The sequence below is a fragment of the Barbus barbus genome (genome assembly GCF_936440315.1).
Source record: "Barbus barbus genome assembly, chromosome: 24".
NCBI lineage: Eukaryota > Metazoa > Chordata > Actinopteri > Cypriniformes > Cyprinidae > Barbus > Barbus barbus.
The window spans coordinates 21149405-21174314 of NC_136752.1; the positions used below are offsets into that span (position 1 = coordinate 21149405).

At 37.0% G+C, this 24910-nt stretch overlaps 1 protein-coding gene across 1 annotated transcript in view; it reads left to right on the forward strand.

Annotated features, from left to right (window-relative positions):
• Positions 1-23358, forward strand: part of LOC306843933 (myomegalin-like) — a 69279-nt gene extending 45921 nt beyond the window's left edge. Inside the window, exons 21-44 of the mRNA XM_079375678.1 lie at positions 1835-1950; positions 2929-3098; positions 3206-3341; positions 3424-3583; positions 4201-4317; positions 4444-4876; positions 7039-7274; positions 7365-7419; positions 12870-13111; positions 13192-13335; positions 13692-13880; positions 14774-15043; positions 15133-15264; positions 15370-15495; positions 15732-15921; positions 16051-16172; positions 16368-16496; positions 16609-16701; positions 16808-17004; positions 17828-17959; positions 18156-18294; positions 18371-18417; positions 21219-21309; positions 21669-23358. Coding sequence (XP_079231804.1) covers positions 1835-1950; positions 2929-3098; positions 3206-3341; positions 3424-3583; positions 4201-4317; positions 4444-4876; positions 7039-7274; positions 7365-7419; positions 12870-13111; positions 13192-13335; positions 13692-13880; positions 14774-15043; positions 15133-15264; positions 15370-15495; positions 15732-15921; positions 16051-16172; positions 16368-16496; positions 16609-16701; positions 16808-17004; positions 17828-17959; positions 18156-18294; positions 18371-18417; positions 21219-21309; positions 21669-21859 — 3857 coding nt within the window. The 3' untranslated portion in view covers positions 21860-23358. The remainder of the gene's footprint in view (positions 1-1834; positions 1951-2928; positions 3099-3205; positions 3342-3423; positions 3584-4200; positions 4318-4443; positions 4877-7038; positions 7275-7364; positions 7420-12869; positions 13112-13191; positions 13336-13691; positions 13881-14773; positions 15044-15132; positions 15265-15369; positions 15496-15731; positions 15922-16050; positions 16173-16367; positions 16497-16608; positions 16702-16807; positions 17005-17827; positions 17960-18155; positions 18295-18370; positions 18418-21218; positions 21310-21668) is intronic.
• Positions 23359-24910: the final 1552 nt, after the last annotated feature.

Here is a 24910-nt window from a genome sequence, read left to right on the forward strand (position 1 = left end):
TAGCCGGTACAATTATTTTAAACCTTTTATCAGCTTATGTAGGCCCTACAACAAAGAAATTGCTGATCCCTAGTGATGTCTAATTTTTGTAATAGATAATTTGTTGGTAAAGGGTGAGAGATCTGGCGAGTCACGTGATGATGGAGCCATAGGTTCCCGAACCCTGCACTAGTGTTTTGTAGATACTATTGTAATGAATTCTAACAACATAATGTTTACTTATATTTCATCTTACATGTGTGCGTGAAGTTTTTAAATGTTCTGTTTTATTTTCAACAGTGCAATCATTTGTATTTGAGATCTTTTTTTTTCTAATATTCCATGTGTTTAACTTTTATTTATTAATTTAAAGCAAAAAAATCTAAAACCTTAATATATAAATTTGAGGGCTACCAAAAGTGGGTATTCTTTTATTTCACTGTCGCTGTGTTTACTGTAGAAATCTGTAAAAAAAGCACTGTAGTACTTCAAAATGACAGTTTGGTTGTATTTAAGTGCTTCTGTGTTGTTTTATAATGATTTATTCAATAGGTTTAGAGCATAGATTTAATATATGTTAACATAAATGTCTCTGCATGCAAAACAACTGATGTTTGTAGCATGTCATCTGCACTTAATATTGAGCTGAATACACCACGTTGCTGCCTAACTGATGCCTTTATGGATATTTAAATGATATACGTGTTGTGCATGTTAGATAAGTTTTCATTTTTTTTGTATGTACCATGATCATTTTGACTCTCAGTAAATTATTTGATGAAATATACTGAATCAAAAGAAAAAACACTGGTGGTGATATGGTGAAAACGTGTTTATTTATACTGCGACATATTGGGCCTTTGGGCTGATCTTTTCTCTTCTATATGTTTCTCTTCTCTTTCCATTCTTTCCCTTTTCCTAAAGTCACAAGCACAATTAATACCCAAGTTTAAATGCTGCACATTAAACCTAACCAAACACCTTTTCTTTATATCTGTTTGCTTATATATGATCCATTTGGATACTACACAACATACACAATAGAGCTCACTGCTCAGTGTTGTCCTGTGACACAATTCAGAATAATACTGTCAATCACTCAAGGTTCTCAAATCTTAAAAATAGCTGATTTATATCTATGTCATGAAATTGTCACATTATTCTGTTCATTAGTAAATGCAGCGCACACTAAGCATTAGTTCATAAATTGATAGCTTGTTAGCAGCTTCCCTTTCATAAAGCTTATATTTTAATATTCATTAATAGTAGAATCTTGTTGGCTATAAACAGTTAAACCTCTTTCTACTATCCAGTATCACTGTATTTACATAAATATAAAATTAGCTTGCCATTAGTCTTATACTTATTCATAACATCTTTCCTTTTTAAAGTTAAATAACCTGCAGAAAATATTAATATACCACTGAATTTACAATATAGTATTCAAAACCGGCTTCTGTTAACTTTTACAAATCGTTTACTTGTACAGTAATGGAATGAATTCAGAAGTGGGCAGTGCTGCCACTCAGGAAATTAGTATTTTTTTTATCTATTTTCTCTTGCTCTTCCTGTCTTTCTGCTTGTGTTTTGTGTGTATACTGGCCTGAGGTATATCTATTTGTCACTGAGAGTCAGTATGATCCTGGATTAGTTTGGTTTTATGGTAGAATAGTTTGAGAATATGCTGCAGATGAGAGGTTACTCAGAGAAGCCCACTATCAGTAAGATGAGTCTCATTAGAGTATTATGTTCACTAGTCTCTATAGTGACGTATGCAACAGTCAGTGCACAGTGTTAGTGTGTGAATGCATTTGGGTGTATTTCTGTACTAACAATGCAATACTTTTTCCTCTAGGATTCACATCAGATGATGGAGAGGAGGATGATGAAGACTGCAATAGTGAGTTTGCGGACAGTGCTGAAGACGAGGAGCGCTCCAAACTGACAGCTCAGTCTTTGGTCAGCGTGCAGGTATGACAACATTCTGAAAGCATAATAGTGCATGTATTTTGGTCATAGTTAGAAATATATTTTGTATATGTAGGTTTATGTCTGAAGGTATAATGTATATACAGCACATTTGAAACATATTTTGCATTTATATTGAGCTTCAAAGATTTAAATCCTAGTTAACTATACTATGTACAATGCAGCATTAAAAAAATGAAAATAACCCAAATCCAAAAACCTATTCAATTCTACAACCATGCTGACTTATACTACGTAATAATATTGGCAAGGCAAGTTCATTTAAACAGTGGTAATTCAGTGTTTGATCCTATGAAGTGAGAGAGAGAAAGAAATAAAACATGTACAAGTCAATACATTTTTTTTAAGAACATACAAAAGCATAAAAATAACACAAATAAGAAAATAAAAATAAAAAATGCAAATAAACTAATACAAATAAATGTTTTTATTATTATTTTGAATTAGCTTTTGTTTTCATTTTAATTTTAGTTTAATTTTAATTATTTTTTTAAACATGTATTTTAGCGTCTTCTAATATTTCATCTAATATTTTATTTTTTATTTTATTTCACTGTAGTTTGTGTAGTTTTAGTTGTGTATTTTATTTCACTGTAGTTTGTGTAGTTTATCTGAATTTTTGGTAAAATCATTGTTTTCTATAAGTATCATGGTGATTGTCGATTGTTGTGTTGCAAAATAAAAATAAATGACAAGAAATACATTGAGTGTGGATCCTTTATCTGAAAGTGTTTTCTATAAGACATCAAGTGTGGATTCATCCATGTAAAAAGTATAGTTTTGAGTGCACTATATCGTATTTATTCCCTTTACGGTTGCTGTAGTACACACCTTTACCTTTCCAAATACCGTATTTGGATTCAGGCACATCCCTACTATATACTTTAGCTACCATCATAGTATATATATTGCACTATAGCACAGGTCCTGGTTCCTAATTATAGTATTTCCCTTTCATAGAGCTGTGATCAGCATAGAGGTCTCAGGGGTTGCCAGGATGCAGTGGCTGAGGGTCCAGGTTTTGCGGAGGTCAAGCTACTGGTGGAGCAGAAGAGGGCAGTAGAGAGAGAACTGATGGAGCTCAAGTCTCAGTTGGAAAAGGCTGGTTTCTCCTCTCTCTCTCAAATGAGGTACAGCTATCCATACAACAAACAAAGCTACAAAAGGCTATTTTACAAATAATAAATGTTAGAAAGTGTGAAATTCTTATTTGTATGTGTGTGTACTCCTAAAACAGGAAAGCTTTCTTTACTGTACGCTCTGAAAATGAAGAGCTCAAGATTATGGTGACAGGAAGAAAGCCTCAGAATGATGGAGAGAAGAGCACATCAGATAGATGCGATGGACAGCTGGTGGATGCAGTTGGTGTAGAGGTGAGTTTGCTTTACACCTGATGATAAATAGCATCTATAAATAGCATTTTACTGCAAACTTTAATGCATGTTTGTGTTTCAGCCTAATGAAAGGCAGCCAGTGTGTGACCAGACGGTGCGACTGAAGTCTGACCTTGAGCAGGTCCAACAGGAGAGCAGAGAGCTTCAGGAGAGACTCATGGTGTCAGAGGCCACAGTTCAAGCTCAAGCCGAACAACTTAAAGACTACAGAGAACTGCTCAGTAAGTAATCTCATCAATGAAACTACTGACAGAAATGCTTGTTAACAAATAACGCACATAATGCCACAAATGCTAAAGTTACTTATACTTTTTTAAACTTAGACCTACTGTATTGATTTCTGTAAAAATGCAATGAATAACGAATGCATGTAAAATAAACGATTCAATTATATTTAGTTATTTCAGGAGAGGTTTTCAAAACAAAGAAAGTTGTTTTTTGTTAAATGTTGATCTGTTCAAATGAATATATAAAATGTTTGAATATTTGGTTTAATTTTACACTTTTGTGAGAACTTATGTTATTTTTGTTGACTAAATTAGATTTAAAATGTTTGCATAAAATCAACTAAAATGAATAAATCTGATGAAATACTATAAATAGAAATACTGTATTTAATAGTGTTATACTATAATACTATACTACTATGTATTATAATTAATTTTACTATGTAAGTGATAAATAACTAAATACTATAATTAAATTTGCTGTAATAATTTAAAGAATATTTTTAAAAAGACTGAGTAAAAAAACATTGTATAAATATTAACACTGACTCACAAACATAAATAAAAACTTTCAGTTCCTAAAACACCAATCTGTCTGGTCTTTCGTTTAGCGGAAACATCAGTACAGCAGGACAATAAGCAGGTCCAGGTGGACATCCAGGATCTGGGCTATGAGACGTGTGGCCGCAGTGAGAACGAGGCAGAGAGAGAAGACACCAGCAGCCCTGGTAATCTCATTTGGTGTCACCACTAGAGGGCGTTTATATTTTAAAATTGTGGTGCCTAATTTTACTTTCTAAATACTGTATCACAACTTCTTGTAAATAACATTTGCGTGTCTTCTTCCGCTGCAGAGTTTGATGATCTGGAGCTGTGCACATCTCTTACATATCGTGATGGAGGCTCTCAGTGGTGGGGTGCGTCCAGCTCACTCAACTCTAAGAAGACTGAACATGACGTGACGTACCTGCAGCAGCTGGTAGAGGATCTGCGTAGTCAGCTCTCCCAATCTCAGGCTCTGATCCGTAGCTTGCAGGCCCAAACGCGTGTTCGCACTTCACTCAGCACTCCTCGTAAGGTCAACTGGGGCTTGGAAAACTCTGAGGCACAGAGCACAGCTGAGGAAGACGAGGGCTGGCAGTCGTCTGACGGTTTCGGGTCTCTTCCCCGCCAGCCAAAGCAAGACAGAGAGCTGCAGGAGCTCGTCTCCCGTGTGACATCACTGGAGGAGCAGCTCAGGAAGGGCAAAGGTCATTCAGAAGATGGCAAAGCTGTGAACTGGCCAGGGTGAGTACATTCATATAACATTCTTGGAAGAAAACAGTACAATAAAAACCTATCTATCTATCTATCTATCTATCTATCTATCTATCTATCTATCTATCTATCTATCTATCTATCTATCTATCTATCTATCTATCTATCTATCTATCTATCTATCTATCTATCTATCTATCTAAATATCTCTTTCTTTCTCTCTCTCTCTCTCTCTCTATATATATATATATATATGTATGTATGTGTGTGTGTGTGTGTGTGTGTGTGATTTAGCAATTAATAAATTATTTAAATACATTGTTATCGTTCCTTTTTTTCTTTTTTTTTAATAGATTTTATTGAAATGTTTAAATATATTTAATTTGACATCTTTGTGTGTGTGTGTGTGTGTGTATACATACATATATATATATATATATATATATATATATATATATATATATATATATATATATATATATATATATATATATATATATATTCAGCCCCCTCCATAAGTATTGGAACAGTAAAGACAAAATTGCTCTGTTGGCTGTGGAGTCAAGACATTTGCAAATATGATTAAAAGATGAATATGACACAAAACTACAGAATGTCACGTTTTATTATTAGCCGTTTCAACACATATATGTTTTACCAAATAAAAAGAACAGCACTGTTAGAGTTCATAAAGTGACATACTGCCAAGTATGGTGACCCATACTCGGAATTCGTGCTCTGCATTTAACCCATCCATCGTGCACACACACAGCAGTGAACACACACACACCTGAACACACACCCGGAGCAGTGGGCAGCCATTTATGCTGCGGCGCCCGGGGAGCAGTTGGGGGTTCGGTGCCTTGCTCAAGGGCACCTCAGTCGTGGTATTGAGGGTGGAGAGAGCGCTGGACATTCACTCCCCCCACCTACAATCCCTGCCGGCCCAAGACTCGAACCCGCAACCTTTGGATTACGAGTCTCTAACCATTAGGCCACGACTTTTCTTGTAGCATCCAAATTGCTTGCTTTTCTCTGAAAGTCAGCTCCCTCATCTTCACCCTGGTTTGTGTGTGTCATCATCGAATGCAAGATTCAGAATGCAGAAGTAATGGATATAACTGATAAGACACATTCCCTGCTTTTAATATCTGAAGAATTAATGCAACAGGACACAGCTGATCACTTAGAAAGATCTGTGAGGCAACTGTTCCAATACTTATGCTCACATCAGGGGGATGAAACTCTAAAAGTGCTGAACTTCTTAACTGGTAAAACATCTGTGTTGAATCACCCATTGGCTGCATTAAAGGCTGGGAAAAGTATTTGAAAGGATGAGACCAAGAGTCTGGTGATGTCTATGGGTCACAGACTCACTGCTGTGATTGTGTGCAAGGGATCTGCAACTAAATAATAGCTTTTAATCTTTTATATCTGCCTTATGTTCAACTGTCCCAATACTTATGCTCACATCAATGAGTGGGATGGACTCTAAAAGTGCTAAACTTCTTAGCTGGTAAAACATCTATGTGCTGAATCACCCAATAATAAAATTTGACATTCTGTAGTTTTGTCTCATATTCATCTTTTAATCATATTTGTAAATGTCTTGACTCCACAGCCAATAGAGCAATTTTGTCTTTACTGTTCCAATACTTTTGGAGGCCACTGTATATATATATACAGTTTTACAGGAATATTTCTTCTTTAAAAATACATTCTACGATTACAGTTACTTTAAATATAATGTAAATAAATGAATGAGTAATTGCCATTCATCATGTTTAGTCAGCAATTAATTTAGTATTTTTCGTAATATTTTTAATGAATACGAATATGTATACATTTTACTTTTTCTATGTATATTTTAAAGAACATGCTATATATAAATATATATTAGTATATTGGTATAAATATATGTTAATAATTAGTGATTCATTTAAAAATATATTTTTTAAATATGACATTTAAATATTACATATCTTACAGATATTAAAAATACACTTAAAAATATTTTAAATATACTACAGATTTCTTAGGAAATTTTTCTATCAGAAAAAAATTCTGTAAATATAATGTGGTTAATTGTGATTAATTAACTTTAATTATACAGTTTATTATGTAATCAATAATGTATATTCACTGTAAGTAATTGTGGTGCATAAATGCTACTTTTACCATTCTCCCTGCAGTAAGTTTGACACGCTGATCCAAGCACAGGCCCGTGAGCTGTCTCACCTGCGTCAGAGGATGAGGGAGGGTCGTGGTGTGTGCCATATTCTGACTCAGCACCTGGGAGACACCACCAAGACCTTTGAAGAGCTGCTGCGCTCAAATGACATCGATTACTACATGGGACAGAGCTTCAGAGACCAGCTCTCCCAGAGCATCTCACTCGCTCAGAGAGTCAGCACCAAAATCAGCGGCCGTGAGTGAAACATGCATACTTAGCAACATACGTCTCTCAATGTTTTTCTGTAACAAAAACAATGCAATTAATTACTTTATCACATTACAGGGGATCACTCTGAAGTCCCAGATGACAAATCAGGTCATGAGCTGCTCGCAATACGGTGAGTCAGCTAAACATTTTATTGATCACACCTTGTCATTATAGCACTTCAGAACTGAACCAGGTTCCCTTTTGCTGTCAGTACACCAAATCAGCCAAAACATGTGATGAGTATAGCACATGGGCCATATTGATTTGTTGAGATTTGTTTAATATTGATGGACTGTACTGACACAAATTTCAGTTTAAACTCCTAATAAAGAGCCTTAGCGCAGCATCTATTCCTCTAAAGTCTACACTGCCCTCCAAAAGTTTGGAAACACCCCTGGCAAAGTGTGGTTTTGGCTTCACCTTTCAACAAGACAATGACCCCAAGCACACAATTTGGAGAGGAAACAGTAAACTGGCATCATGTCTGTCATGGAATGGCCTCCTCAATCACCCGACCTCAACCCAATTGAGCTACTGTACTATGGGAGGAAGAAGTGTCCAACCAGTGTGAATCATCTTTGGGCAATCCTTCAGGAGGCTTGGAGTAATATATCAAGTCAATGTTTGAATAAACTGACAGCTCGGATATCCAGATTATGCAGAGCTGTAATAGCTGTAATGGTGGATATTTTGATGAATGGAAAATTTAGTTTTTTTTGGTGTATAAACTGTTTATGTAATAAAATATGTTTTCGTAGTTTGTGTTGTCCCTTATCAGTGCAAAATTATCACAAATTAAAAAGGATTCATGCCAATATTGTCCAAAACCCCACTTTTCTAGGGCGTTTCCAAACTTTTGGAGGGCAGTGTAATTGCTTGCTGTACATAAAAAGTATATTTTGCATGTCCATAAAGCAGAACAGCTTGTAATATAATGATTAGTTTTAGCAGAGCATGTATTTAGTGGCCTGACCATAGAGCTTTCTGGCCTCCTATTGACTTGGACACCAGCTGTAATGAGTTTCCCACCCAGTAAGTATCATGGAAACATTCGGTTGGATGGATCAATGTGAGAGATTATTTCAGTAAAGAGACATTGTGAAGTCAATGACTGGCATTTGCATCCTACATACTGTACATGCTCAGACTGCTTATGTGTTACGTTGTGTTTCAATATATTTTTATTGTAACAGTGAAGTTCGACTCCATTGTGCAATTTATAAGAATCAAATATGTTGTTATGGTGAGAATGGCATTTTTACACTTCAATATTGAGTAGTTGTTTTGAGACATTTGTTTCCAGTAGACTTTTCTTTTCTGTTTCATAATCTCTTTCCCTACACCTCCATCTGTAACTCATTCACTTCATTTCTACCTTTCATGAGCACTGAAGTGGACTTATTTGACTTTGCCCGTAGGCTTGGTTGAGCGATGCTATATGCTAATGCTAATGTGAACGGTCAGAAGCTTGCTACATAATGTCACCGCTGGTTCTAGGGCGTCTCTGGAATGTTTAGAACTCATGGGACGTTTCAGCAAATGCATGCCCTCATTCCGTACCCCCTCAGAACGGCTACAGGAGATGACCCTTATTTTATATGTTCTTTTATGATATTTTATATATTCTTTTATGATATTCTTACGCCATGATGCATTGTGTTGAGCGGTTGTCAGCGGTTGAGTGTGCATGAGCTGGGAGGATCTGCGCTGTTTGCCTGTTAACAGGATTGTCTTTATATTGAATGGAAAGGCGTAGAGATGGTGTTCCTAAGAATATTTTGAATCATCCAAAGCTGAGATGGATTGGTTTGCTGGATGGGTTTGTTGAAGAGAGTCTTGTGCTGAAGAGAATAGAGAGAACCATTGGACATCAGATTTTTTCAGAGTATTTTAGGAACCAAGAACTAGTTCTTATTTAGAATTCATTTATAAAAAAAACAGGGTTTTTTTGAGTGCCGGAGGCGATTGTGTTTTTGCTGTTAAAGGAGTTTTGCACACAGAACGAACGCTACAAAAATTCTTTATTATGAATTATCATTCAATCATTTTTCCCATTTTTCTAACAAGTACTAAAGGAATTGTTAAAGAAGCTGTTGAGGAACCAGAACTATTAAGTTCTTTATGATTCCCATCCCTGCTGCACCAAATCGTGAATATTTTCCAAGGGACCATTTAATCAATATGATAATTCACTTCTTGCATCGCAGTCGATCTGTCATCTTTCTAATGGTTTAATTGCAGTTTAAAGCCTTCTTCGCTGATCTGGTAGTGCACGTCACGTTGCTCGTCCCTTATTTCCTTCGTAGCTCTGTCGTAATGAAAGCTCACAGCCAGAAAAGGATGATCTCCAGTGTGTAATCTCCTTGTGCAAATGTCTCTGTTTGTCTCTAATATTGCAGCCTTTAATGAGGAGAAAGAGAGCGAAAGGGTGTGCAGATGGCCAACCAGATGCACGGCTGGACTTAACCGTATTTTGTTGCTTGTCAGCTCATTTAGCCTGGGGCTTGTAATTGAGTGAAAACGGAGGGGGATTTGCATCGGTTTGATGTCCTAAGTGTTTTATGTGTGTTTTTGTGTCCTCTTGTGAACATTTGCCCTGGGACAGAGCTGTCACATGGTTGGTAGCTGTGCTGTGACCACCCGGCTCTGGATTGGGTGTTGACTCTAGCGCTAATCAGGTTAAGTTATTAAAACCTCATGAGTGAAATAGGTCAGTGGCAGCTAAAGCTAACAGAGAACGAAAGAGAGAGCAATAAAGATGTGAAGATGGTGCAAGGAGAAGACCACATGCGAGGCCATGTGAAAGAAGAGCGTGACTGAATGCCAGAAGACGAGGAACGACAGAATATTGATATTAACCTGCCTATGCAAGTGGATTTTCTGTTTGGTTTTCCTTTTGGATGGTTACGGATACGACACCATGCAGAAATAAGAAGCAACTTTTACCATGAGCAACAATAAGGACATGTTCTGTTTTGTTTTGTGAGGATTTACAAGAGAAGTTGATTTAGATGTCTTAATTTTATAAGCATATAATAGTTTGGATATGCTTTATGTTTGTTTATTGGAACACAGATGTGCCTCTTTTGACTGAAGCACCCTGTTTATGCACAGAGGAACACATCAGCCCAACGGCAAGGACCACACATACACGCACACTTCACCATGAGGGTTTGTTGTGTTTGAGAGCTCATGGGGTTCGTTACGTTTCACGAAGAGACTCTGATTACCCTTTTCCTCCTTTGGGAATAAACAGAAAACCACAGAGCAACTGGTCTCCGAGAAGAAGGACTTACTGAACATTCAACATCAGTGGCTTTTGTTTCTTTGAAATTGGGACTTGAGGAATTTCAAGTTGAGTTTGTGATTATTAGTTCCATAAGGATGTGTTTGATCTGTTGTCTAGCAAGGACATGAAAAGGAAGAGAAGTTTGGGAAGTCCAGACCACGCTGGATGTCACAACAGTTGGTATTTTTGCATTTGTGGCTGTATTAAAACTCTCTGTTGTGGTTGGGAATAATCAGATCTGTCTCTCAGCACTTGGGATTTGCATTGCTCGTCATTCAACTGCCTGCTGGAGATTCCCAACTCCTCCCCCATCACTACTCGCAATCTGGGAAAACCCCCCAGCCTTCATCACGCGAATGATTGCAACCCAGTTACATAGGAGACTCAGTTGACAGGCGCTACGTCTGCTGCCGGTTCTGCGGCCCCTGACCTGCTCCTCAGTGTTTCCCAGCCAGCCGAGAGTTTGGAAGGTCAGGATGAAGTGGCTGTGACTGGGTCTCAAGGGAGCATAAGGGCTCAGGCAGGTCAGGGGGCCATGGCTCCACTATGGAGGTCCATGCTGTCCAAAAGCAGCCCCCTGTACCGCGAATCCCTCTTTTCCTTCTCTCTGTGGGAATGGCAGGTGCAGAAGAGAGAGTTGGCCATTCTCAAGAAGCAGACAGAAAGGGAGAAAAGAATACTACACAGACAGATGGAGAAGTAAGAGCTTTGGGGTGTTTATAGGTGTAGGTTTAAATTAAAAAAATTAAAATCATAAAACTTAACTATTTAAAGCAATATTTTTGTTTTTGTACTCTACCGTTTAAAGGTTTACATACAGTAAAAATAGTAATATTGTAAAATATTATTACAATTTAAATCAGCTGTTTTCTATTTTAAAATACTTAAAAATGTAATTTATTCCTGTGATGGCAAAGCTGAATTTTCAGCAGCCATTGTTAGTCTTCAGTGTCACATGTTCCTTCAAAAATCATTCTAATATGCTGATTTGGTGCTTAAGAAACATTTGTTATAATTATCAATGTTTAATGTACATAATATTTTTGTTTAAATTGGGTACATTTTCCTTACATTTCCTTTCTATTCCTTGATGAATAGAAAGTTTAAATGAACAGCATTTATTTGAAATTGAAATTATTTTAGACTGTCTTTACTTTCATGTTTGATAACACATCCTTGCTGAATAAAAGCAAAAAATTCCTTCCAAAAAATAAATAAATAAATAAATCTTACTGACTTTTTTAAAACAATCTTAGCAAATACAGTTTTCTGTGCATTTTACATGAGGTGCGCTATTATGTGGAGTGTAGGTGAATATGTAATGTGTTTTAAAATCAGTCTCAGGATGTTCTCAATCAGGATGTTGTAGAAGACAGGTGTCTATGTTGATTGGTGTTGGTCGTGTTAAATTTGGTGCATGTGACTGTGTGTGCATATAACTGAAAGATATTAGATTTGGAGAAGTTGCACAATAAAGTTGTAATATTTGTGATGAAACTGACTGTATTGCTGCCCATTTTGACCAGGACACTCCTGCGAAAGAGATTTTTAATCTCAGAGTCTCTTCTGGTTAAAAAAAAAAGGTTAAATAAATAAAAATTAAAAACGTGAGAGAGGTGGTACAGACTGGTAGGATGTTAGTGTGTGTGTGTGTGTGTGTGTTGGCTCTGACAGAACAAAAACAGGTCCTAATTAATCCAGCTTGGAATGAATTGTGGGTACAAAATTAGCCTAATGCCCAGCATGCAGGACACACCTGGCACGTGGCAAACAAAATATGGTGACAATTTGCATATACAACATGCTTAATTTGTATCCACATAAGCATAATAAACCCAAACCTCACTTTTATCAGACCCTGACATTTCCATAGTTTTCCATACTTGAAAAGGAGAAGCGTGGCACAATTGCTTCATCAGATGTATGGCACATAAGACTTTACTACTGTTTTGAATTAATTCTGTAAATTTTGGTTATATTCTGACAATATAATTACAGATATCTTGTGTTTGTAGATCGTGCTCATTGTTTGTTTTTGTACTAGCCATGACTACAATAAGCAACAGAATGTTTTGTTGATCACTTGGTTTCTATTTCTGCAGCCCTGTCCACCGTGAAATCTGATTGGTCCAAAGTCACTGCTCCTCTTAACTATACTGTACATTAAACATCAAATATCTTCTGATTGGCTTACAGACGTACAGTGGTCTATCACTGTCATCTCATGGTGGCATAAAATTAGCTCCATTTTATTACAAACAATGCTAAATGTCATTTTTGTCTGTTCTCAGGCTAAGTAAGGAGCTACAACAGAAAGACAAACTCATCGAGTCGCTACGCTCTAAACTTGACCAGCAGCTACGATCAGATACGCCTACTAGCAGTCATGCCCTCTCTGTGGCCACAGACCAATCAGACAGGACCTCTTTCGTATCGGATGACCACGGCTCAACCAATGAGGATCTAGAGCTGTGCTCCGAACTAGATGCTGCCAGCGAATATGGCCAAGAGGAGGCAGCAAGAAGTGCCACAGGTTTTTGACTTTGACATCATATTTCTATATTTTATCATGTCCTCTTTGGGTTAGTTTCTCATCCACCTGTTTTGTTTTAGACTCACGTGATCATAGAGGCCCTGCCTCATTACATCCATCCAATCCTCCATCTATCACTTCATCACACAGCCACCAGTCCTCCAACACCTGTCCCAGCATGCACTGCACACCACATAGGCCAATGGAAACCCAGGCACAGACAGGTAGGAAGAATGAGGGGTACCAAATCACACATGCCCTTTTTAGTATTTCTCATAACAACATTATTTTATCTCTATGTGCACTGCCGTTCAAAACGTGGGATCAGGTTTTACTGTTTTACTTTATTTTTGATCCATTAAATGCAGCACTGGTGAGCATAAGAAACTTTCAGAAATGAAAAAAAGATTTTTTATCAACCCCAAAATTTTGAATGGTAGTGTGTATTCTTTTTTCCCCCTTATTAATAGTGTATTGAAAGTTTGTGTTTGTTCCATAGACCAGCTGTAGCCTGCTTCTAGGCATTAAAAGTCTCATTCAATGAAGGATCTGTAGCTGTTTTTCTGTGTCCTCCCATCAGGCCTCTCTACTGTACCTCTGTCCAGCTCCATTTCTTTCTCCACCTCTCTCCACTGTCCTCAAATGTCTTCTCCACCTGTGTTTGATCCTCAAACTCAACCCTTGAGAACCCGTCACCCTTATGGTGGGGGATTTTCACTGGCAGAGGTTCACCAAGAGCTTCAAATGCTCCAGAGACAGCTTGGAAACAGTGAGCCTCCTTCTGTGTGTGTGTGTGTGGCACAGAATGATTCATACTAATTGTGTCACTGAATCAATATCAGCAAGATTCGAACCCTTAACTGGAATAATGCTATTGCCAAATAGAAATCAGAGAATGAATAAAGAAAACAGAAGTTAACACAAACTTTTTGTCAAACAAACCTAAGTCATTGATGCAATATGCAGTTGTTGAATCACTTATATATATGCATGCATAAATCATTTGCTTAATCTGTATTTTACCAGTAAAAATAGCTAAACATCCTCTATACAGGATTGAATGGAAGAGATTATTTTACTAATTTTATTTCTTGCACCTAAATTTTCATGCATTACTGAAATCAGTCATTGTGAGAGAGCTTCGCTCACATTTACATCTTCATCATGCTACTCATTTTTAACCTGCATTTTTTTTTTAAGAAATTAATACTTCTATTCAGCAAGAATGCATTACATTGATCGAAAGTGACAGTAAACACATTTTTACAACAAGATTAAATAATCCTGTTCTTTTTAACATGTTCTAAAAATTGTATAACGGTTTCCACAAAAATATTAAACAGCACAACTGTTTTCAACATTGATAACAAATAGAAATGTTTGTTGACCAAATTAAAATAATTCCTGAAGTATCATGTGATGGAGTAATGACTGCAGAAAATTCAGCTTTCCCATCACAGGAGTAAATGACATTCTAAAAGATTTTAAAAATAGAAAATCATTATTTTAAATTGTAATACTATTTTACAATATTAATGTTTTACTGTACTTTTTGATTAAATAAATGCAGTCTTGGTGAGCCCCATATGCTTTGACCAGTAGTGTATACACTCACTTTTTTTTTTACATTGTCTCCAATAATATTTTCTTATCCCGGCACAGGCTACCATGGTCCTCAGATCAAACCCCTTCATGCGTTTCCACTGGGCTCCCATACTCAGCCTGACCATAGCAGCTTACACCCACTATCCCATCATGCCTTCGAACAGACACCTTTCAGCAGCCAACACACCAGTCCCGCTATGAAATCAGGGGCGAGCCTTCTGGAAAGCAGTGCAATGTGGGATATGATGTATGGCCCAAGACCTTTAAGACCAGGCACGTATGGAGACGTGTCCTCTGGTTCCTCTGGATATCAGTCAGGCCATACAGGTTAAATCTCAGAGTTAATCATAATGTTAACATATTGTTGTCATATAATGTTTTGTAAAACTTATCCTGCTTTATATTCAATACTTTAGGCACAGACTTGATGGAAGAACACTTAAGGGAGATTCGCACTCTCAGACGGCGTCTAGAAGACTCTATCCAGACCAACGACCGTCTGAGACAACAGCTAGAGGAGAGACTGGCCTCCTCTGGGCGAAATGGAGGTCAGAGATTCACACAATCAAATTAACCCAGTCATTATGTTGTAATACTTGTATGTATTTTTGCTCGTCTGTTTCAAATGTATATTTTCTCCTACCTTTCACTAGCAGGGGCAGCACCCACTAACATCTATATCCAAGGCCTTGATTCTGTCACTCAACTGTCCAATGAGATTCGAGGACTGAAAGAGGAAAATCATGCCCTGCAAACCCAACTCCAGCAGGCCAGGACAGGTAAGATCTTAGTCCTGCTATGTTCAAGGAATGCTATCAGCAGTACTACAGCAACTTTAGGTGCATTAGGTGTAAATGATTAGGCATATTTTCTTGTCAGCGTTTACAATGGAATAGTAGCTTAGTTCATACAGTATTCATTCTGTATTGGCATTCATCTTGGAAATTTTAATATATATACATAATTAAACATTTTCAGTTTTATATTTATTTATTTGTGTCTGTTTCACATGCAGATGGCAGTAAAGAGATGGAGCGGCTGAGAGAGGCGGTTCTGTCTGGGCGTGGCCAGTTAAAGCAGGCGGAGCTAGAGGCGGACCGGTGGGCGGGTCAGTGTAGTCGGCTGCAGTCTCAGGTTAGAGAGCAGGCTCAGGCAGTACTGCATCTCAAACAGGAGAAACAGAACAGTCTGGACAACAGCACCAGGTACAGTGTCAGACAACAATATCCTGTTGTATCCTCTCGAAATTTTAGTAGTAGTTTTGAGATTTGGCTCTTGACAAAAATGTGGCAGACTGCATTGAATAATATTAGTGTGTATACATCTGTGAACAGGCTACAGCATGAAGTGAATGTTCTCCAGCAGCAGCTGAGTGAGTGTCAATGTCTTGTGCACACGCTGCAGTGTGAACTACAGGTGTATCAGAGAGTCTGTGGCACTTCTGAAAGCAACACAGGTAAGAAACAAGTGCACCTGTCTGATACTCTATCAAAGCCATCAGATATTGCTCATTTTGCCCTACAACTAAATTTATATTTTAAAATGACTGAAATTTGTGTTAGATGGAACAATTATAGCTTAAGTCTTGTGCAACCAGCTTTGGATTGAATAAGCAGAGTATTAAAATGTCTTGTACCCTCTGCTGCTGTAGGCTCAGGATTGAGTTTGACCTTTGACCTTCGAGAGCGAGAGTCTAACATACATTTGTTGGAGCAGCAGTTGAGAGCGAGGCTGGACCAGTGTATGCCCCATCCCTCAGCCAGGAAACAGCTCTTCCACGGTGAGACAACTAATTATAATAATCAATCAGGACTTTAATTTGCACGTTTGTGGGTGCATTGCAACATATTTGTACATATTTTAATTTACTCTGGTCTCACTGTCTACTGTAGACGAATCACCATCTCCTCCTGTTCGAGATACAGGGTTCTCCAGCCCTGCTTCACCAGCTGTGGAAACAGATGAGGCAAAGTCTTCTTCAAGTGGTAAAAGTTTTATATAAAACACTTCTAATGCTTTATACTAGAGATAAGATTCACTCAAATAAGTGCAAGACAGAAAACTGATTAATCAATGCGTACTCCTGATTAGACTTATCTAGGTCTGGTGCTGAAGCTCTAGAGGCTGAGGCCCCTGACGGCTCCTTCGCCTGCAAGACTGGGCGTCATATGATTGGTCACGTGGATGACTTCAGTGCCCTGCAGCAGCAGCTACTGGAAGGGAAGGTTGTTATCCGCAAGATGGAAGCAGCAATGCAGTCCAGCACAGAATCACCTAACCTTCCAGAGGTCAGAATATAGATCTGATTTAAGATGAAATGCTGGAGTGATAATGAGTGGATATTTCTTTATATTTCTTTAGCAGGGATGTCAAATTATTAAAAATGGAATTAAATTGATTGCATGGTATGATGATCAAAATAATCAAATTAATTGCATTTATCAGGGGAAAGGGCAGTGGTTAAAAAAATTAAAAAATGTCAAAATAAAATAATAAATATTTTTAAAATAAAAACAATCAAAAGAAAACATTCACTATAAAATAAAATATTTCTCACTAAAAAAGTGAAATATTTTATGTAACCATTAACCAACATCTGAGAACCAGGAACATGCAAATACATTTCTAAATGATTGAAATATTAATCCTCAATATCCTAAATATTTTAATTCAAAGGGCTTCGGCTGATAAAAAGTTGGAGAAAAACCCTTTACATAAAGATTGTATTGCAGAAGATGAGTCAAATTTAATAGATGTCACAAAAAAGTGGTTTTAGAAATCACAATATAGTTTTATTTCCAATATAATTGAATGTAAAAACATTACTATTCATATTTATACTTTTCATATTTAAAAGTAATTAATCATACTAAATTAACACAGTAAATTAATAAGCCTGAATATAAAATACATTTTTGCTTTAAAAAAGGAAATATTTATTTTTATTTAATTTTCATGTAAACGTGATTTAAATGTCTCTGTGTGAGACATTTATTAATATAAATAAATGCACATCATATGTAATGTTTTCCTGAAATGGAAAACAATAACTTGCTAAAAAGTTTGAATATTCCAAATGAATTGTCATTCACACGTGGTCTCTCTCTACAGGGTTTAATGAGGAACTTGCACACCAGCACTAAGACACTGAAGCAGATTCTGGAGGAGACAAGTTCTCTCTTAAGAATGTTCTGGAGGGCGGCTCTGCCCAGCACTGAGGCCTCGGCCCAGCATCTCAAAAAGGTTAGAGGGCACTTAGAGAAACATTTCAGTTATTACAATAGGTCTCGGAAACAAGACCCACTTTTGTGCTCCTGAGACATCATTTTGCATGCACCTGTTTTCAGAAGCGCACCTCAATTACTCCATTAATAAAATCACAATGTATGTTGGTTATTTTTGTAATCCTAAAGAGTTTCTCATAAATGTGTTTGTGTAGGAGCAGTCTTTGAGAAAAGAGGTTGTCACACTGAGGCGTAAGTTGTCAGAACAAGAGCAGCTTCTCAGGGACACGATGGAGAATCTAAGGACCTCCAGTCGCACTAAAGACAGCATGGAGCAATTCATCGTCAGCCAACGTGAGTTCATCTCTCCTCTCTTCTCTTTGTTGATGTTTATTGTTCTTCTATTCACTTTATTTTCATTTATTTCTAGTGTCAAGAACACGAGATGTGTTGAAACAAGCTCGCTCAAATCTAGAGGTGAGACTTTTCTATCATTCAACCTCCAGCATGTTTCTATTTGTAAAACAAGTTTCCCCTGTTACATACCCAAATATGTGTAGCCCAGATTAGTGTTGGGCGATATGCTCCATAGTCATATCATCCTATCGTCAGTCTATCATATCTATGTATATCATTGTATTAATTTGTTTAATTATTTACTTTAATAGTTTAATAGCCGGAGAGTGAATCAATTCCAGGGTTAGACTAAAAGCAGCCTAATTTTAGTGAAAGCTATTAACTACACATTATACTATGACTGAATTTGTATTTAACATGATCAAAATTAAATAAAAACTATTGTAAGTTACTAATTATAAAGCTTACATTTCCTCACTTATTAAAACAGCAGCTACAGAAAACAAGCAAAGGACATTTACATGATCATAGTACATCATCACTGACTTCAGACTAGCTTGAGCATTTAAAAAAACACTTCTGTTATGAAGCTATGTCTTATACTTACTTCGCACGTACATCTACACTTATTGTTTATGAGGAGAGAGTTCACGAGAGAAGAGAATTGGGCAAGCGAGCATGCGCACTCATCAACAGAACTCCGGTGTTTCAGCAGTGACTCGTCTGAACACCTCTGATTGGCTATTCCATTCATAAGCTCAACAGAATTGTGTGTGATTGGTTATAACGTGCAACACTGTGAAATGTGTAAAAAAAAATACAATGGGACAAATAAGCCCTAATATTAATTCGATAACAATACTAGCCTAATAATATTAATCGTTTTAATATCATCAGAGGCATCAGCTACATGCAATATATCTGACTATCGTCGAAACACAATACTATCTATCGGCATAACCCTAGCCCAGATGGCTTTTCAGTGTCTCAGAATAGTTTTTAGCTGAATAGACATTACCCGTCAAGGGAAAACCAACAGGACTCCATCTCTGGTTCTTTCTCACCAAGGTTATAATCGTTAACGAAAACGAACGAAAAAACGAAAACTAGGTGGGAAAAAACATTGTCGTTAACTGAAATAAAAATAAAAACGAGGCATTACAAAAAAACGATAACTAACTAAAACTGTAATGTGTGTTTGGCAAAACTAACTAAAATAAAATAAAATTATAGAGTAAATGTCCTTAGTTTTCGTCTTTGTCAAGGTCTTTAATTTTTTAACGCTATTTAGAACATTCAGCGTATTCGTTCAGCTGCATTTCCTTTCCCTGCTCTCCCTCCGCCTCTCTGTCACTCATGTGTCTCTCACATGCGCGCGCGCGCGCACACACACACACACAGCCCCTCCCCTCCGTGCACACCGCGTCTCCATGAGAACGAGTTCGTTTGACGTTGAAAGTTCGCGAAAGGTTGGTATCTCCATCTCTTGAACACCTTCAATCAAACATTAAAAAGTGATACAAAAATATTTTAAATTCTGAATATAATTTTGTCAGTGTGTTAATGTTGACCCGAGAAGCGATTATGCCTTCTTTAGAAAGTTAACTAGTCGTAAGTTTGAGGTAAAATGCACTTTTTGGTTGTGGTTGTCGATGTCAAAACACTATATAAGCTGTGATTCAAATATAAAATAATGTTATGTAATTTTTTTACTTTTACACTGAATGTTTGCTGCTTCAATCCAGATGAGTAGGCTATTGACTGTAGGCTATAGGGTAAATTTAGTATAGGGTGTGAAAATTGTACAGCTGTGGTATTTGTAGGGTGTGAATTCTAGAACATGTGTAGATTTTTGGTACGGCGTGTGGATTTTGTAAGAGGTATTCTTACACATGCTCACATACTCTCGCACACACACACACTCAAGCAACACACACACACACACTCTTGCTCACTCGCACACACACACACACACACACACACACTCTTGCTCACTCGCGATCGCACGCGCAAACACTCACACATGCTCACACACTCTCGCACACACACACACACACACACTCTTGCTCACTCGCACACACACACACACACACACACACACACACACACACACACTCTTGCTCACTCGCGATCGCACGCGCAAACACTCACACATGCTCACTCACTCGTGCACACACACACACATACATATACACACACACACACACACACACACACACACTCTTGCTCACTCGCGATCGCACGCGCAAACACTCACACATGCTCACACACTCTCGCACACACACACACACACACACACACACACACACACACACACACACACACACACACACACACACACACACACACACTCTTGCTCACTCGCGATCGCACGCGCAAACACTCACACATGCTCACTCACTCGTGCACACACACACACATACATATACACACACACACACACGCACACACTCTTGCTCACTCGCGCACACGTACGTCACTTACACATTTTGCACTTACTGCGGAGACGGTTTACATACATATTTGTGCCCATATGTACATTTTATGTACTGGTGTTATTGTTGAATAAATATTTTATAAAATTGTATGATGGTTTTGTTGAGTTATTATTACACAATACTTTTTCTGACCTTTTTGAATCTTGCCCCTGACAAATAACCCAAATTAGAAAAAAAGACTAAAACTAACACTAAAACTAATAAAAACTAAACTAAAACTAAGCATTTTCAAAAAAATAAAAACTAAACTAAACTAGCAAACTCACTTTAAAAACTAATTAAAACTAAACTGAATTTGAAAACAAAAAGTCAAAACGAAATAAAAATAAAAACTAATGAAAAATGCAAAACTATAATAACCCTGTTTCTCACCGGGTTATTTTCCTTCTCCTGTGTATTTCTATGTCTTCTGACTTATTCCAGAAGAATGAACTCAAGATTGCCTCTCTAGGCTGCACCCCTCTCCCTTCATCCTTCTATTCAGTCTCACCCACTCCTTCCTGGTCTGATAGAGGTACTGCGCTCTGAGTATACGTGTGTTAGTGTGTATGTGGTTGTCTAGCAACACATGCATGCCTGACCTAATGTCACGTAACCAGACGTCTGACCATCAGCATGAAGTGTCGTCCACCTAAACCGAGGGGAATCCAGTCGGTCAGATGGGAATTGATCATGTCAGCTCTTTTATAATAACGTAGTCATCATATAGTATGCTGCCCTCTCTTGGCTTGGAGTGAAACTACAGAAACAGTTTTTGTTTATTTGTTTGTGCATAATCTAAAAAAAGAGCATTTGCTTTGTCCTGTAATGGCACAGTTCAGTATTAGTGATTGTAAGCTTCTTATCTGACTCTTGCTGTCACTCTTTGTTCAGGTGAGGTCTCAGGAGCCTCCCTCCAACATGCCTCCTCTCTTGGTTGGAATTTCCTGACCCCTCAAGCTCAGGATCAGCACAAATCAACGGCAGCCTCTTGGCCGGCACAGGGGCGTGACGGACAGCCCCTCCTACAGGTGTACTGCAGAACAGACTCCAGACTGAGTGCTGCTGTCTCTCCCTCTTTCTGAGTGAATCAGAGTCGTATTATTTCACCCTAAGATGCATTAGATGTCCTGTGTAGATCTATCATTCTAGATCTATCAGTTAAGCTTTATTTACTACATAAGAACCACCAAAAAGCTCTCAAAGTTGTATTAGTCTAGATTAGTATTATTGATGTTTGGATTAGTAATTATGTCTTCAACCAAAGTAACATCTTATTGGTTTGCGTTTGGTGTTAGAGTTTATATTGAACCAGTAACACAAGTAACGTGCAATTATACTGTGCTACCAGCCAGACCTGCTTACACTGTAAATGAAAGTCACCCCAGTGACAAGCTGAAGACCGATGGTGCAATATTTGAATCAGCCTGCTACTGAAATCTTGAAATTGGAATATCCCAATAAGAGAGACCTGTTTGTTTTGTGTTATTGCCAAAGTTTGAGTCTATTGCTTTTTAATGAACTAACCCTCTGCTGTGTTTTGTCCCATTAAACCTAAATGTACATTTTAAAAAAAATTTCCTTGAATTTAATTTTTTTTCTTTTAGTGTTTTTTTTTTTTACTGTTTCTATCCTTTATGTATAATTTTCCTGTACTGGAGAGTATTTTTTAATTACTTTTTGGTTTTGGTCCAAAACTTTCAGCGTTTTATATTTCTATTTGCTGTATCAGCTCTTCTAAATGGACCATTTTTATTTAGTTTTATTGTTTATTTCGCTTTTTGTTTTCTTTTCGTGTATTTTCTTTTGTTATTTGATTTGGTTTGTTCATTTTTGTTTTGTTTGACTTTTTTGTTTTCATTTACTTTGTTTTTATTTTCTTAATATCATAAATCCTTGTTTTATAATAGGCTTGCAATGTCTGTAAACTGGTTCCCATGAGATACAAAGACTCACTTGAAACATTATCTCAAGTTACTGAGTTAACGTTATTGAGTTAGAAAACTATTTTGTCACACATTGCAGACAATTTTGCAAATTGTAGATTGTGAGCGACATAACGCTACACTTGCATAGCTTTACTGTTCTATGTTTGTGTGTTTGAACGCCTGTTCCTCTTGCATGAACCACTCAAATTACGCTGTCATTTGCAGTATTTCAGTATTCCACAATAGTGCAAGAACTCCTGGGGTTTCTTCTGTATATGTGTAATGATCTGGTGCCATTTTGTTTGCTTTGTATATTATGTATTTGTTTATGAGACACCTGTTTGCTGCTGTCATTAGGTCAGGCATGCACATGTTATGACAAAAGAGAGCCATGGGGTCATTTCAAGTCAACTTTGCACTCAGTGTTCTATGACAATCAAATAATTCTCAGAGAGGTTTGTAATTTTGGAATTTCATTTGTTTAAAGTATTGGTAGCAATGCAATTTGATTTTAAATTTCCCTTTGTAAATTAATGTAAACTGACTGAATAAGGGTTGTTAATGGGTAATGCATGTGTATTTCAGGGAAAAGGGAGGAGGAAACTCAAAACAAAAAGGGAATTTAATAAAAAGGGAATCATACATGTCTCATCGTGTATTTTTGTCTGTATTTCTTGATAATATTAACAATATTTATGTCTTAATGGCACAAAAATCTAAAATATATTTTCACTTCTTCATACAAATGTCCCAATTGTTGGGTTTAATAATAGGTCTTTACACCAGCAGATGGCACAATATAGTTACTCCATACATACGTCATGCATATTAGCTGAATCAGTGACAACATACTCAAAAGCTTTTATCAGGAAGAAAGCATTCCTCTATACTGTCCAGTACAATTTACTGTAGTTATACTGCATTCAACACAAACTGAGAAATCCAGATTTTGTGTCGAGTTGAATAAGCCAGTTCAGTTAACTATTTCCAAGTCTTTAATCTTTTTGTAAGTTGCCACATGCTGCTGGGATGGCTATTCATTTTGACCTTACCACTTTGTCAAGTTTACATTATTTCAACATATTTAAAATAAATTCTATTACAGCTTAACTGTTTTATAGTTTCTTTTTTCTAATTCAGTGTTTTTATTTATTTTCAAAGTTGCATATAGGTTACAACAAACAAGAAAATGTTATCTAACTACTACCCCCCACAACCTCCCCCCTCACACAACCCATCACACATCAGGAAGTTGAAAATACAAATACAGATAAATAAACAAAATAACTACAGAAATAATAGAAATGGTTTGGCAGCTAATCAACATTTCCAGTCCTTCTCCATTAGAGGAAATTGAGAGTTGTCGCTCAACAATAACAGAACAGGGTCTTGTGACCTTATACAGAACATCAAGCACCATATCCCAAAAATCTTGCACATCTGGACATTCCCAAAGCATTTGCATCAGTGTGCCCAGGCAACCTGGCCCACAAAAATTACAATAAGTGTGTGATGATAAACACGCATAGTTAAATATGCCCTGTGAATAATGATGATTGATGATTAGGGTTTGTGGATGCATGAAATGCATTATACCATACTGTTTCCCATTCAATATTTCTATTAATGGGAAACAATATTTCTATTAATGCATTTTGAACAATCTCTGCATTACGAGTTGAAAAACAAAAGTAAAAATAAGAAACTGTTCCTTTGTTTGGCGCGTCATGAATCCATTTTACTACTGGATGGGTTTGAAGATCAGTACCCCAAGGTACCTTATGTGCCTTTAACGCTAAGAAATAATGGATTCTGAGAAATATTATATATTTTAATTAATTCTTTGAAATCTAGGATTTATTTTCCTCCTTTTATGTCATTTAATGTTAGAATATCTTTTATAGTCCAAGATGGTTGTACAAAAGGTTTTCCACCAGAAAGTAAATTAAATTTGTGCCAAACAGGGGTATGAGTATGCCATACAGTTTTAGAAGAAAATAACGTTTCAATCTTTTTAAATATTTGGAGAGTATAGGACAGAATATGACCATATTATAATGAGCACTTCTTGTAAGAAAGGCCAGAAAATAAAAAGTCTTGCAGACGAATTGGTGAAATAAGTTCTTTTTCTATTTGTTTCCATTAAGGCTGTAAACAAGGATCAAACCACTTCACAACTGGGAGCAGAATGAAGGACCAATGGTACCA